Source organism: Physeter macrocephalus, chromosome 20 (genome assembly GCF_002837175.3).
Source record: "Physeter macrocephalus isolate SW-GA chromosome 20, ASM283717v5, whole genome shotgun sequence".
Taxonomy (NCBI): domain Eukaryota; kingdom Metazoa; phylum Chordata; class Mammalia; order Artiodactyla; family Physeteridae; genus Physeter; species Physeter macrocephalus.
The window spans coordinates 53,884,734-53,900,099 of NC_041233.1; the positions used below are offsets into that span (position 1 = coordinate 53,884,734).

Here is a 15,366-nt window from a genome sequence, read left to right on the forward strand (position 1 = left end):
CCAAGTGGATATTATTTCCCTCATTTCATAGATGAGGACAATGAGATCAAAGAGACTGAATACTTTGTCCAGGACTACATAGGTAGGCAGAGGCAGAGCTGAGATGCATCAAGTCTCTCTGACTCTAAAGCACATGTTCTTTCCACTCCACAATGGCAATATTCTAGGAGGTACCCTTGAAAATTATAGGGTAATGATTTCAGGTCTGGTTCAAAGATATCCAATTTAAGTCTGCCCTTTTCATTTAATTTTGTATAAAGCTTCTCAATGCAGCATTTTGTCTAGCGATACTATAAAAACTTTTAGGAAGAAAAAAAGTTGTGCATAAAACCTCAAAAGGGAGCTTTTGAGGCATCCTACATTAGACTCAAAACTACTGCTAGTTCCCTAAAATAGTCTATTTAGTGACTTTCATTTTACAAAACCATACTAATCCATTTAGCCTGAATCTACTAGGTTAAAAAAAAAATTGTGTGTTTGTGTGTATGCACATATAAGTGGGTATGTATATGTATAGCTTTTCCTAGTTTCACAATATTTCCAAAATTTTATTTTCTTACTTGAATATGCCTTCAGAAGAACCTTTAAAAATCAAATACTTAAGGGATGAAAGATGAACAATATAAATATTTCTACGGTTTACACAGGAACAGAGGGTTCAAGTTTCCACACAGCATTAGTATGCTGTGATACGCTTTGGGTAATTCATCTTTGGGCCTCCCTAACAGGAAATCAGATGACACAATCTCTAAGGTGCATCCCACCTTTAAAATTCTATGATACTATAAAGAACAACCAGGAAACCTCACAAAACACTTTCAAAGCACGATCAACTTTATCTTTGAACGGGGTAAGCAAGGGTCTACAACAGAAAGAGAAATCTAATCAGCATTTACTATTGCATCTGGACCACTTAACGTGGCAGCTTCTTTAGCAGCATATCCAGGATGGAGTGTAGAGCTGACAAGACTCCAAGGAACCGCCGACTCTTAGGGAGTAACATCTGGCCAGTTCTGATTCTTTTCATCTAAAGGTGTTTAGTCTGAAAGGAAAATAAATCCCACTTTTATAGCCCATGAAAACCATACCCCTCTATCTAAATAATCTTTCCATCTCAGCCTCAAGACACTAATAAAAGAATGGTTAAGACAGCTGAATGAGTACTCTTCTTTAGTAAATAAGAGTGAGGATTGCAACAAGTGATGAAATCTGTCCATAGCAGCAAAGTAGGACTTGGGGTTTTTGCCTGTTTTCTCTCTGGTTCCTTTTTAATAAACTAGAAATGTGTACCAAATATGGAAATGAGAGAGTATGTGAATAAATGTAGTATTGAGGTTCCCAAATATCACATATTCTAGTCTAACTTTTCTCCTTACCTGTAATTAAATATTTAAATTACCTCATTAAATTAAAACAAGCCTCAGGGCATGTTTACAATAATTCATAAAGTTATAAGCCATGCCACTGTGGTTTAAATTTACAACTTAATTTTATAATTAAGCCCCAAGAAATAATACATGGGAAAAAATGTAAATATGTATACCTATTTTCAACAACAGTAAGAAAAAAAATCCTAAAAACAAGAATAGAATTTAACAAATCAAAATTAAACATTATCTTCAAAATATTATCTTTAAAATATCTCATTTCACATTCTCCTCCCAAAAGGCTAAAAATATCAGAGGTCAGTTACTATTCATTTTATACATGTAGACAATGAAGTCAAAATTGGAGTAAACAACTTTACTAAAATCAATAGAGTAAAAAAATTGGATTCAAATCCAAAGCTTCTGATTATAAGATCCATGCTCTATTCAAAAATCAAGACACCTAATCGAAGATCCTCCAAAAATTCAATTACTCAAGCTTCTGCTTACCAGGTTAAAAATGTCCATGCAGAAAATACACACTCTGACAAACTTCACAGAGAAAAATAAAAAATATAAACACACTCATAGGAACTGATAACAAAGAAGATACCTACATAATAAATAGATAAGGAGGATTTTTTTTTCCAATTTTAACAAGTCCTTGACTTAAAATTTTAAACCACACAATCTAACAGGTATTGAAGATAAACTAATATAACACTAATAAATACATTGAGCCAACGGTAAAAGTTTGAATTTGAGGCTTTACACATAATTTTTAAGTATCCATATAGCCCATTACACATCCCCACTCCTCTGGAAATTACCTCATTAGGAATCTATGAGGGCCTTCCCTGACCACATATGTCCAATCCTTAAAGGATTTACTAGAAAACACTTTTCAGAAATAAATATGTTAAGGAAATGTAATTTTATGAACAATTATTTATTTTATTATTTTATAAATACTCAAAATAAATCTTTGTTAGTTACTAATATACTTTTCTACATGTAATACACTTAACTTAGAGATTAAAACACATTTTAGGGTCTAGAGCAGTGGTTCTCAACCAAGGGCAAGTAGCAATGTTTACAGACTTTTTGGTTGTCACAACTGGAGAGTGCTACTGGCATCTAGTGGGTGCGGGCCAGGGACTCTGCTAAATGTCCCACCCTGTACAGGACAGCCCCCACAAAAAAAAAAGAATTATCTGGCCCCAATGTCAACAATGCCAAAGTTGAGAAACCCCGGTCTACGATCTAACTTTTATCATAAGGACTATTAAGGTTTACGTACCTTTGAATTTAATATCCAGACCACTAAATTCCAATTCAACTCCTTGAAGTGCTTCTCCCAGAGTTTCATGGTAGTGACTGATGCTTTTTTTTGACCCCACACAAAATGGAAGTGAAAAGTACTTATATGTCTCTTGGCGATTATGGTAGGGCCCAACAGTATTCATCCATAAGACAACTTCCTCTTTATCTTGATACTGAAACCAAAAAAAAAGCAAGTAAGAATATGTTTTTTAAAAATCTAATTCAAATTAAGGGAATATTTGTTCTAAACAGAAATGTACTATCTCAGTTTGGGAAGCTCTAAAATAAAATGCTGGAAGCTTGTTTCAAAAGGATGGTCAATGTCTACACATTAAAAATGAAATTCAGTGAATTTTAAAATTATATCCTCTGATTGTGGTCTCAAGCAGATTCATGTTTTCCAAACTTTGTTTACAGAAGATACTGTTTAAACAAAACCCAATAACCTATAAGAATATGTTTATAATTAATATTTACACTATCAAATAACAATAAACCTAGAATCAACATGATTCACCATGCTAACGTGGACAAGGAAGGAGGAAACAAAATCAATAGCTTATCCAGAACCTCATGTTAATCACTAGAAACTCCAAAAACCTAATGCTGTTAGCACGCACAAAATTTCACCTCCTTTTTTTCCCCACAGCCATTGATCAAAGTACTAGAGAGGAGAGAAATGACTAAACAAGAGGAAGAAAAAGCCATACTATGAAATCTCCACAGCCCATTCAAGTCATCATTCTATCTTTCCCTTTATCAGCCTGAAAGACAGGTACTGCATGCAAATTTCCTTGAATAAATATTATGGCTTTACCCATCAGTGAATACTATATGTAGCTAAACCTGGAGCGTGGTCTGATGACTTTGGGTAGGTGACGTCACCTTTCCAGGGTCCAACAGGGGGGAAGTGCCAAAGATTTCTAAGATCTCCTCAAGTCTAAAATTCCAATGATTCTATGAAAAGCAGTTACCTGAGTAATTTTAAAACTAGTATTCCTAATTAACAATATAAATTAAAGACAACTAACAGTTGCAGCTTAAGCCAACTAACTGCAGAAGTTAAATCACTCAACAATTATTTACTGAATGCCTACCATGCGCCAATAATTGTGTTTGTTGAGGATACAGCTTGAACCAGACACGTTCCCTGACCTACTGGAGCTTAGAGCCTAAAGGGAAAGATGGACACTGAACAAGCAATTTTAATAACGTAGGGTGCTGTGGAGCACATAACAGAGGAACCTATCCAACCAGCCCAACTACCAAACATTACCTCCAGTCCTCCATATAAAATGAATAAACATTTTCCATCAAAATCCAGCATCTCCAAAACCAAACTCTTCCCACCCAAACCCAACCCCCCAAACTGTTTTTCTAATGGTACAATCCTCTCAGTCATGAAGACTCAAACCCCAAGTCCCCGTGCATTCCAAAAAACACTGACTTGTCTACTCTTATCCAAAGCATCTGCCTCTTTTGATTCATACCATCACCATAGTAGGACTTAGATCTAATCACCTCACCTTCAAACCTAATAAACACCTCATTGTTCATAAGACATCATCCAGGTACCTCATCAAGGAAATAAAAAACTACCTGACTTTTTGAATACACGAGACATGTACCAAGCACAGCATTAGGTGTTAAGGTTATAAAGATAAATAACATACTGTCCTTTCCTTTAAGTAGTTCACAAACGATAGTGGAGCCAGACAAGTAAATGATTAACAATGAAGAAATAAGTGTTATAATTAAGGTAAAAAGGGCTATTGTAGCAACAATAAAAATGATTAATTCTGCTTTGGCAGAGAAGGGTCAGGATGAATAACAATATAGAAAATCATAAGCTGTTTCAAGTGAATTCAGAAAAACAACTGTAGATAACCTTCATGTATGAAGGAACCAAAGATCTGAATGTATACATAGATACCCATTCATAACTACTCTTGTCACTTTAGGGGGTTGACAAATATACATATGCCACCACTCTTCCATCCAATGTTCAAGGTTACACTGCACTAATCAATCAAGGTACTCCTTTCTGCACAGACGTAAGTACAGGTATAGACATATAGATATAGATAGGGATATAGCATAAGAATTCTCAAAACGGTTCTCTAAACCAATCACTATCCACTGAACAGGGCTGGTATTAGAATTGAAACCTGTTCACTGAATAGAAAGCTCTTGGCATAGTATCATGTACACAAAAAGTATTGAATATGATGGAAAAACACTGGAGAAATGCTGAAATGAAAGTTTATTAGCAACTTAGTGAAAGAAGTTTGAAGTATGTGCACTGACTGAGATAGCATCCTTTGAGAGAAATAAGAAAGGCGAGGTAACCAAAGGCATCCACTTAGGATTACCACACTGAAAGAGAGGACCTATTCTTGCCATTAATCCTGCTGAGTCTGCAGAAATTTTATAAATGTAACTCGTGAAAATAAACACAAAAACACTTTCTCTATAAATCCTAATACTCATATTCCTTTAAAAATAGACAAAAACTTGAACATAAATACTTGTTAAAACAGAGCATTCATTTATTTCATACAAATTGAAACACAGGACTAAAATAATTTAAGGGTCACAGTATGTGTTAAACTACACGTTCTGAAGTCACTCATTTTAAACATTCATGAAACCTTAATGGGGTAGTAAAGCTCTGACAACATGATGCAAACTGTACTATAACAAAATGTGTACCATTCTTTAGCCTAGGATTCCTTCTGGGAAGAAGACTGAAATAGGGATTAGAAAGAAAAAAACATATATATGTAACATAGACACAAACACTCATATATATACACATACACAAACACACACAGATTAGGGTGAATATTAAGGCTAAAACTGTTTCTTTTCTTTTATATTAATCCTTATGCAGACCACAGTCAGATTTCATGAACTTAAAATGTTTACTTTTCATTATAGTTCTTATTTATCCATGAGAATAAGTGTTCCCAAGACAAGATCAAGGGAAGAGTTCTTTTTCAAGAGAGAAAACGTATCTTAAAATACCTTGAAATTAGAAAATACCAAATGGAAGAAACTTTTTAAGGAGAAAAGCCTTTCCTTTCCCTAAGCTGCCAGGAAAGTCCCTGGGCTCAGTGGGAAGACAGCAACAGGTAAGGCTCTTCCCTCCACCCTTGGCTGAAAGGCTAGTCTAATTTGCTTTCAAAATATTCCACAACGTCCTAGCAAGCTCTTTTAAAATACTTTCCTCGGAAAAACTCTGAGTTGCCAATGACACGGAGAAAGATGGAATTTTATAACTTACCTGCAGAGTGTAACCAGAAGAAGGGGAGAGAAAAAATCAAGCAGGCACAGCAGTGGATCAGGAGATCCCTGAGCATGGGGGTGGCTCCTTCCATGAGGCCTCCCTGGGAAGCAGCCAAAGGACAGGAGGCCAATTCAGACTACCTGCATTTCTCACTTCACCGTTCCATTCGTTTCCAGTTCTCAGAAGTTTCACTGTTACACTCAACTTCTGCACTGGCCACTCCAGCCAAAATGGCTTATAACATTGTCTTCCTTTCCTTTCCTGCTCCACCTTGTTTCTAACGTCATTCCCCCAAGTCTATAATGCCCCCCTCCTACCCACCAGAACGATTTCTACTTATCCTTCAGAACTGCCCAAATCCTCCTTTCTCCAATCCTCAGGTCGAACTTTAACTGACCAATCACTAACATGCACGTGCTTACCGTCTTTTGGGATAGTATCATTATTAGCCAAAACTTAATAAGCACATACCATGCACTGGGCATAGTACTAAGGTCTTTATATAAACATTTAATCTCTCAAAGCTCTGTAAGACAAGTCCTATTATTTCCCCCATTTTACAGATTCAAACAAACTAAATAGAGATGTTAAATAATTTGTCCAAGATCATTCTAACATTAGTATCACATTTACAAGCTTAGGACTACATTTTTGCTAATCCCTAGTCAGCTTCATTAACTGAAGAGCAAAAACTAAATGAAGGAATTGGGAAAAATACAGCTGTACAAAGCACCTAAGGAAGTGCTGAATGCTGAACAACTTTTCTATTTGAGCCTTTAATCTGCCCTAAGGAAAAAAACCTTCCTAAGAAGCACCTAGTCCTCTGATCTCAAAAGGAATGACCTTCATTCTCAAGAAGTCACCAATGTTGGATCTCTCATTTAAATACTGTTTATGTGCTGGGTAAGTGTAGGTACAGAAGTTTCCCTCTTTGATAGAGATCGTGAATTACTTTTCCTCAGAAGGAACACTTCAGGAGATAATGTTACTGAATTTCTCGTGTAAAATCCGAATAAAGAAATCAGAATTTATGTAGACAGGCAAAGGACTGAGGGCTCAGACTAAGCACCCAAATGCCATCATTTTTATGGGATGAGGGGAAAGATATACGCTTACTTTAAAATACATATCTGAGAAAGCAAACTCCAGTTCAGAAAAATATTTCAGAAATCATAATTTCAATGTCTTTTAATTATTTAAAACACATACATCAGAATTCTAATACATATAAATTATTAGTGTATTTTTGGATAGTCTCTTGAGATAACTGCTCTCTCCCTCTCAAAATAGCTTTGTACCTAAATAAACTTTTAGTCTACCATAGAGTACAGCTGAAAATAGGACAATGAATTATGACACTTCCTAAAACTAGATCCATATTAAAGCACTCACAAATTCACTTGTAGTAAACAGCTTATCCTCCTTATAAATCTTCACATATGTTTTACTAGCTCCCGACAAAGACTAAAGGCTTCCATTTGCCTAAGTAAAGCAAACAAAACATCTTTTTTTTAGCCAGTAGTGTAATAGTGCTTATGGCAAAGGTTGAGAGTAGGCTATCCTAGGCACAGGTTGGGTTCTTTCAACATTACCTACCAGAGATACAATGGGCCACAAAGAAATGGAGTTTTAACCTAGGTAAATCACAACAGGCATCCCCAAGACTATGCATCTTAAACGAACAATCGTCTGTGTTTGTTCACTGCTTTAAGCAGTAGGGTTATCATGCTTCCAACACTGCAAATTCTTATTCCTGGTGGATCCCTAATTACTCAAGTCACTCAACAAGCACTGATTAAACACCACTTGCTGTGCCAAGCACAGAGCCTGGTATGTAACAGACCCAGAAAAAAAAATTTTTGATTTTGTGACCTTGAGAAAACAGAGCCAAAAAAAAATTCAAGGCTCCAGTGTAAACCATAAAATGCTTTTAAGATTCCTGTACCATTGATTACTGGTCTTTTGGCACTGACATTTTTACATAGTATTACTATGGAAATTATATGTTCAAGACAGGTAGAAAAAACGACTAGAAATCAGGTAGCTCAGACTCTTTCTGTGGCCCTGAGCCAACCACTGGGCCTCTTCAGGCCATTAGGAAAATGAGTGTGTTGAATTCAATGGTCTCGAGTCTTTCCAGTTCTAAAATTCTATGATTCTCAATTTGCAATCCTTTTAATGGAGTCCTTTGGAATCTTAGGAGACATGGTAGTCTAACTCTAGATGTTTCCAAGTGCTCCACCTGTCAGAAAACCAAATAAGCATAAGCCATACCCTATACATCTTTCACTCACTCTAAAGTGTTCTCTTTATGATCCTTCAATCACCTATTAAGAGCCTGTCTTTCATGAAAGTGTTCTTTAATTTTTATTTAAAACAGTATGTTTGGGACTTCCCTGGTGGCTCAGTGGTTAAGAAAATTGAACCCCTGCCAATGCAGGGGACACGGGTTCGAGGCCTGGTCCAGGAAGATCCCACTGCTGCAGAGAAACTAAGCCCATGTGTCACAACTACTGAGCCTGCGCTCTAGAGCCTGAGACCACAACTACTGAGCCTGTGTGCCACAACTACTGAAGCCCGTGCTCCGCAACAAGAGAAGCCACCGCAGTGAGAAGCCCGTGCACCGCAACGAACAGTAGCCCCCGCTCGCCGCAACCAGAGAAAGCCCGCGCACAGCAACGAAGACCCAACACAGCCAAAAATAAATTAATTAATTAAAAAAAAACAAAAACCAGTATGTTCTGTAATTCATATATGATTCAACTTTTAAAAACTGAAAGGAACCCGTTTTTATATATTCTACATGTGTATATACTCTAGAAGTCAGCAGCACATTCCCTTCTCATTATTCTTCTGAGAATATTGAGCATTGGATAAATAAGCACATAAAAAATGCCATATGAGTCAAACGGTCAGCTGAATCCTAACTCAGTAGGTAAAGTAAGAGAAATCAAGGGCTTTCTGGAACTGCATGAAGTAGTCAGCTGCTCCTTCTCAGGACCAGCTACAGAATTTGTGGGGCCCAGCACACAATGAAAATGCAGAAAGTATTAAGAATTTCAAATGGTGACAGCAGAGCATTAAACCAAGCAGTCTTTATGTCTTACACACATTAAGAGACTGCAAGGGTCACATGCCCACTGCAGCCCTGTCCCTCTTTAATGCTAACCCAAACACATACTCAGTAACAACCCACTATGGAGCTAAACTTACCCAAACATTTAAGCACTTAAAAATACTATCAATACAAAGAATTATTCAATTTAATGCCAAGTGTATTACTATCCTATTTTTAGGATAAAAGGCCGTAGAGCATATCCTATGAGAGCGTAGAAGACTATTAATTCAGTTTGCCTGAGTTCAAATCCTACCTCTACCTGTACTGGTTGTGCGGTCTCAGGCAAGTTACTTAACTTCTCCAGCATCCATTTCCTCATCCATTCAAAGGACATAAGACCACTCACAAGATTATCAATGTATGTTTAAAATATGAGTTAATACACATAAAGTACTTAGAACGGTGCCTACCACATACTGCTACGAAAACCCTATTAGTTATTATTTCTATCTGGAAACTGTCTTCGTAGAAAGTTAATCTAAAGAGCAAACTTTAACTTCTAAAGATTGTTCTTTAATTAATAATCCAATTCCACAAGTATTTATTAAACACTTACTCAGCAACCTTCCCTTGACAATTTTTCTCCTCCTCCAGTATCATTCTGTCTTCATTAGCTACTTCTGCCTTCTTGGTGGAAAAAAAATTCACTTTACCATAGCCTTTTCAGTATTATTATCTGCTTGAGGTGAATGCCTAGTTTTCAAGAAAATTGTAAGAAATAAAATATTTTGGCTAACAGCCAAAAAATATATGACAAATTTTTTAGTTATATCTTAATGCTACTCTTCCTATAATTTTTAAAATAATAGGTAACCAAGTGAGAGCAGTTCAACGTAAACATGACTGAAATAAAATGGATTCTAAATTTTTTTGTCCAACAATTCTCTCATATGTGTCATATTCTCTCAAAAACCTTTTATGCAATATTTTATATTCAATTTCTGGCTTAAAAAATGTAAATGTTAAAGAGAAACTAACAAGGGCTTCCCTGGTGGCACAGTGGTTGAGAATCTGCCTGCCAATGCAGGGGACACGGGCTCGAGCCCTGGTCTGGGAGGATCCCACATGCCGCGGAGCAGCTGGGCCCGTGAGCCACAACTACTGAGCCTGTGCATCTGGAGCCTGTGCTCCGCAACAAGAGAGGCCGCGATAGTGAGAGGCCCGCGCACCGCGATGTGTCAAAAAAAAATTTTATTGTTCCTGGCAATAAAATTTCAATGAAACGGGCGTTCACATTTTAAATCTGTAAATTAATCTAAGACCTTTTTATTCACCCCAATTTGTGAAATTTTAATTAATATGTACTTTTCCCTATTACAGCAGTTTATATAAAACACGAGATAAAAAAGTAAAATGCTACTCTTAAGCTTATATGCCTGTATGGTGGAACTATACTTGAGACAATTCTGAGTTTTACACAGCAACTTTCCTTAAGTGTTCAAAAAATTGTTAAAATATTAGTAACCATTGGCTAAAAGAATGCCCGTTGGAAATGAACACTTCTTACACTTTGAGACAAGTTACTTGACGGAAAAAACAACAAGAAAGCGTTTTTAACTGTTTAACCTGTGAACAAAATTATCTTAAGGTGAAAAGTCACAAATACAGCACAAAAACATGTCACCAGCTCAGGATTGTGTCCCTTAAAAAATATACAGGTAAGAAGTTTCTGGCTGTGACTGAAGGTACAAACGCCAAAAGTTTAGAACTGTTGTTAGCTAAAGTAAGATCCCAGCTAACCTACCGACTAGAGAAAATTAGTCTGGTTGCTTCATTTCTTCACTTGTCAGGAATGACAGGAGACCTGCAGATTTAGTACCACACAACCTCTCAAGCAAAATCGTATCATTAATTAGTTAAGGTCTAAAAACACAACTACTCACAAGCACCCTCTAATTTACATGACTTTACTGCCCTGCTCAGATCAACCTTTCAGAAAGCCACCGACTTACATCCCTAGGTGAAAGTCACTAAAGGAGTCGTTAACATCCAAGCTTTGATGTGAAGAATGCCAATTAAATAAACAGCCACTCAATTTTAGGCCAAATGCAAAAGGGACTGTTCCCAGCCAGACAAGAGGACTGGAAAACTCAAGACCCCTCACAGTCAGAAGCCGCCTAGTTAGAGACCACAGGGATGGGAGCCTCATCTAGGGGCCAGAAGAGGGTGAAGAGAAAGTTAGAAGAATGGCCTCGCAGGCGGGTGCGTGTGGCTGAGTACCTGTACACGTGTAAAGTGCTCTTCACCCCAAGTTTATCAAGGCTGTCCCCACGCCAGGGTTATAATCCGGTTTGGGCAGGAGGGGGAAGAAAAGGCCGGTGAGCACCATAATAAACTGGTGGGTATTTCCTGGTTACTGTAAGACGGGTAATACGTGGTGCATCCATCTTCCACCGTGCCGTAGTCCCCAGCAGCCCGGGCGCTGCTCCCTTTCCCGGGGGGCACCAGCTCCGAGCCTGGCTGCCTGCGGCCCCCACTCCCGCGGCCAAGTGAGCCCCGACCCTCGGACCCCGCTTCTTTCCCGTCTCCCGGGGCCCCTGGACCCAGGGGTGCGGCGCCATTTAGGTCCGGGTTGGGGAAGGAGGCCCAGGCACTTAGGCAGCTAAGTCCTGTCCCGGGAGCGCACGGAAAGGCCTCCTCTCCGCTCCCGGGGTTCCTGCTCCGCCAGGCCCAACCGGAAGGCGCCCTCGGGCGGCCGCGGGGCTCGGCCGGGCCGCTGGGCCCTCCAGGCCGCGCCGGGTCCGCCGAGGCGGTGGGCCGGGGGAGAGGGCGGAAGCGGCCGCGCCGGCCGGGAGCAATTCTCACCGTGTGCTCGTGCTCGTCCGCCCGGGCCCGGGGCAACAGCAGCAGCAACAGCGCGGCGGCCGCCGCCACGCCGGGAGCGCCCGGCAGCGGCCTCATCCTCCGCGCTCCCACCGGCCCGGCGCCGGCCCACCGACTCCTCCTCCTCCTCCTCCTCCTCCGCCGCCGCCGCCGCCGCCGCCGCCGCCTCCGCCGCGGCCGATTCGCATCCACGGGGCGCGGACAGACGCACGGGGGCCCGGGCCCAGCCTTTGGCTCTTCCGCGCCGCCGCCGTCACAGCCCGCTCCGGAGCCTCCTCCGCCCCCCGGCGCCTCCTTGCCTCTTCCTCTGACTCAGCCACGTCATCCGGCCACCCCGGCACACGCCGGAAGTGCCTCGCGATGCGGGGCCGCAACCGCCGCCGGCCGCCCCGCCCGAGAAGCGCGACCCCGCAGCGCCGGAGGACCGCGCGAGGTGCCCGGCCCTCCCGCCGGCCGCCCCTGGGTCGCGAGAGAGGCGGCGCGCACAGTGGCCCCGGCCTCGCGCCCCTCGCGGGTGCCTGGCCCGCATCGCAGGGCCTAGGCCGCCTCCATTCAACTTGTGCGACCTAGGTCAAAACGCTTTACTCTTCCTGGCCTCATTTTCCTCTGCTGTGAAGTCGGGTAATGGTATGACCTGCCGCCTCTCGGTGGGGTCGGATCAAGTAGCCCTCACAAGGAGCTCGGCTCCCTCCGGGAATGAATTACCAGCTCTATAATCATCATTAAGGGAGATTGTTAAACCGGTATCGGGTTGGATGAGTGTCTTAAAGTCAGTGAATATTAACTGAATATTTCAATCTTGTTGAAATTCTTGTTCGTTTATTTATTGTTTGTTTGTTGGGTCTCCAGTGCACAGATATAAACACCTCTTAGAATCTAAGCTTTTCTCCTAAGCAGAGATCCTGTTCACTGACATATACTAGAACTGTGTCAGGCCCATAGTGGAAACTCAGAAGATATTTGTTAAATATATACGTGAATATGGCACCACCATCTACACAGTCCTCTAAGCCAAAACTCTGGAACCTGGATTCGGATGGTCTCCATCTCTCAGCCATCAGCAGGCAACAAGTTCTAGCATTTGTTATCTTAGAAATGTATCAAGAATTTATTTTTCCTCTCTCTGCCAGTAATAGCCAATCTTCTACACCTCACTCACTATGTATTACAGCAGTTTCTTACCAGGATCCCTATCACCAATCTTCCCTCCCTGTTTATCCTCCCCAACAGGTGCCAATGAGTCTTCTAAAAAGAAACCTGATTATATCACTCTCTTGCTTAAAACACTCAAATATTGTTTACATAAATCAAGGAATCACAGCTAAGATTTTGATCTGCCAGGCACTATTCTGAGTACTTCCCATGTATTGACTCAATCCTTATGCAACAGGCACTGTGAGTTATGTTCATTTTACAGCAATGATCGCTGAAGCCCAGGGGGGTGGGGAGTTTAAGTGGTTGCTGAAGGACTGGATCCAAGCATCTGGTTCCAGAATCAGTCTTTCTTACTACTCATGGACTACCATCCATACAGTCATTTTAAGAAATGAAATAGAGGGGCTTCCCTAGAAGCCCCTGGTGGTGCAGTGGTTAAGAATCCACCTGACAATGCAGGGGACACGTGTTCGAGCCCGGGTTCGAGCCCTGGTTCAGGAAGATCCCACATGCCGCGGAGTAACTAGGCCCGTGTGCCACAACTACTGACCCTGTGCTCTAGTGCCTGTGAGCCACAACTACTGAGCCCCTGTGCCACAACTACTGAAGCTCGCACACCTAGAGCCTGTGCTTCACAACAAGAGAAGCCACTGCAATGAGAAACCCGCGCACTGCAGTGAAGAGTAGCCCCTGCTCACCACAACTACAGAAAGCCTGCAAGCAGCAATGAAGACCCAACGCAGCCAAAAAATAAAATAAATAAATTTTAAAAAAGAAATGAAATAGACTTGTATGTACTGGCATGGAATGATAGCCAAGAGATAATTTTAAGTGAAAACACTTGAAAATATAGAGTATGATTCCATTTTGAATGATATTAGTCTACCCATAGAAAACAATCTGAAAGATGATGACTCAAACCATTAACATTGCACATACCTACAAATATTTGCACGTGAGTATGTGCTACATGTGTAATCAGGAAAAAAAAATCCTTCCAGGAATAAAGTATACTCCTGTTAACATGCAGCTGCAGAATCGGATCCCAATTTATCTCCTCAGCTTCACCTCCCACTGATCTCTTCTACCTCAGGCTATAGCCCTATATTTCCCAAATACACCAGGTTCTTTTATACCTCTGTGCCTTTGCTCTTTTTTTTTTCTTATTGGAATATAGTTGATTTACAATGTTGTGTTAGTTTCTGCTTACAGCAAAGTGAATCAGTTATACATATACATATATCCACTCTTTTTTAGATTCTTTGATTTCCCTTTGCCTAGAATGGAAATGAATGGACAAACTTTGTTGCTCATTTTCCAGGCCTAAATGAATGACCTCTTTAGTGAAGCCTTGCATGATGCCCTCAGGAAGTTGAGCATCCCTTCTTCAGGATTCCAGTTGCATTTATGTCATAACTACCATAGTCCCATTTCCTCTTCTGTACTACATTCTGACCTTTGTTGATGGCAGCCAACAAGGTACTGTACTACTATTTGTTTATATCGGTCCCAGCTGCTGGGACAGTGCTTGTCACATCATAGACATTCAATAACTATTTACTGAAGACATTCAAAAGTCAAAAGTCAAATAGCATAGAAGGATTTAAAGAACACTTTCTAGATAGTCTAAGAGGCATCACAAGGCAGTACATGATTAATTGCTGAATGAATCATATGCCAGTAATTGCAATAGAAATCAGAGGAGGCATCTTATACATCTTTGTATATCCCCCAGAGCACCTAGCACAGTGACTTGCTCATAGTGGAAGCTCAGTAAATGCTCCGTGAATGAATAATCACAGTTTTGAATCAAGTGATGATGGGCAATTGAAGAACAAGCAGTGTAAGTGCTGAATTAAGATGGATGAGTAGTTTCTTGCTTAAACATCCATCACCAGCCTCCACAGATTTGAGGCAGTAAGCATTTGCTAGGTGTTGTCAGGAGCTCTAGGTTAGCAATTACCTGGGGGTGGGGAGGATACAAGAAAAAGTATGAAGTATTCATTTGGGGAGTGTAGACCTAAAACCAGGAAACATTACACACATAGAGGAGAACAGGGATTACAGTGTACAAAAAAAGAACTGCACAAAATGTGACCAACTCTGCAAATGTTTGATAGGCAATAAGAGCAATGGGTGACACTCTCACCACTATTATTCAACATAGTTTTGGAAGTTTTAGCCACAACAATCAGAGAAGAAAAAGAAATAAAAGGAATCCAAATCGGAAAAGAAGAAGTAAAGCTGTCACTGTTTGCAGATGACATGATACTATACATAGAGAATCCTAA

General features: G+C 40.4%; 1 protein-coding gene across 3 annotated transcripts in view; it reads right to left on the reverse strand.

Moving 5' to 3' along the window:
- TM9SF3 (transmembrane 9 superfamily member 3) overlaps positions 1 to 12,061 on the reverse strand; it is a 73,518-nt gene extending 61,457 nt beyond the window's left edge. The window contains exons 1-3 of one of the 3 annotated variants that reach the window (XM_028481218.2): positions 11,903 to 11,959; positions 9,654 to 9,790; positions 2,668 to 2,863 (exon numbers count right to left, since the gene is read on the reverse strand). In XM_028481218.2, coding sequence (XP_028337019.1) covers positions 2,668 to 2,833 — 166 coding nt within the window. In that variant the 5' untranslated portion in view covers positions 2,834 to 2,863; positions 9,654 to 9,790; positions 11,903 to 11,959. Of the gene's footprint in view, positions 1 to 896; positions 996 to 2,667; positions 2,864 to 9,653; positions 9,791 to 11,902 lie in introns of those variants that run through there. The other 2 variants (XM_024121306.3, XM_028481219.2) reach the window with 2 other exon arrangements.
- Positions 12,062 to 15,366: the final 3,305 nt, after the last annotated feature.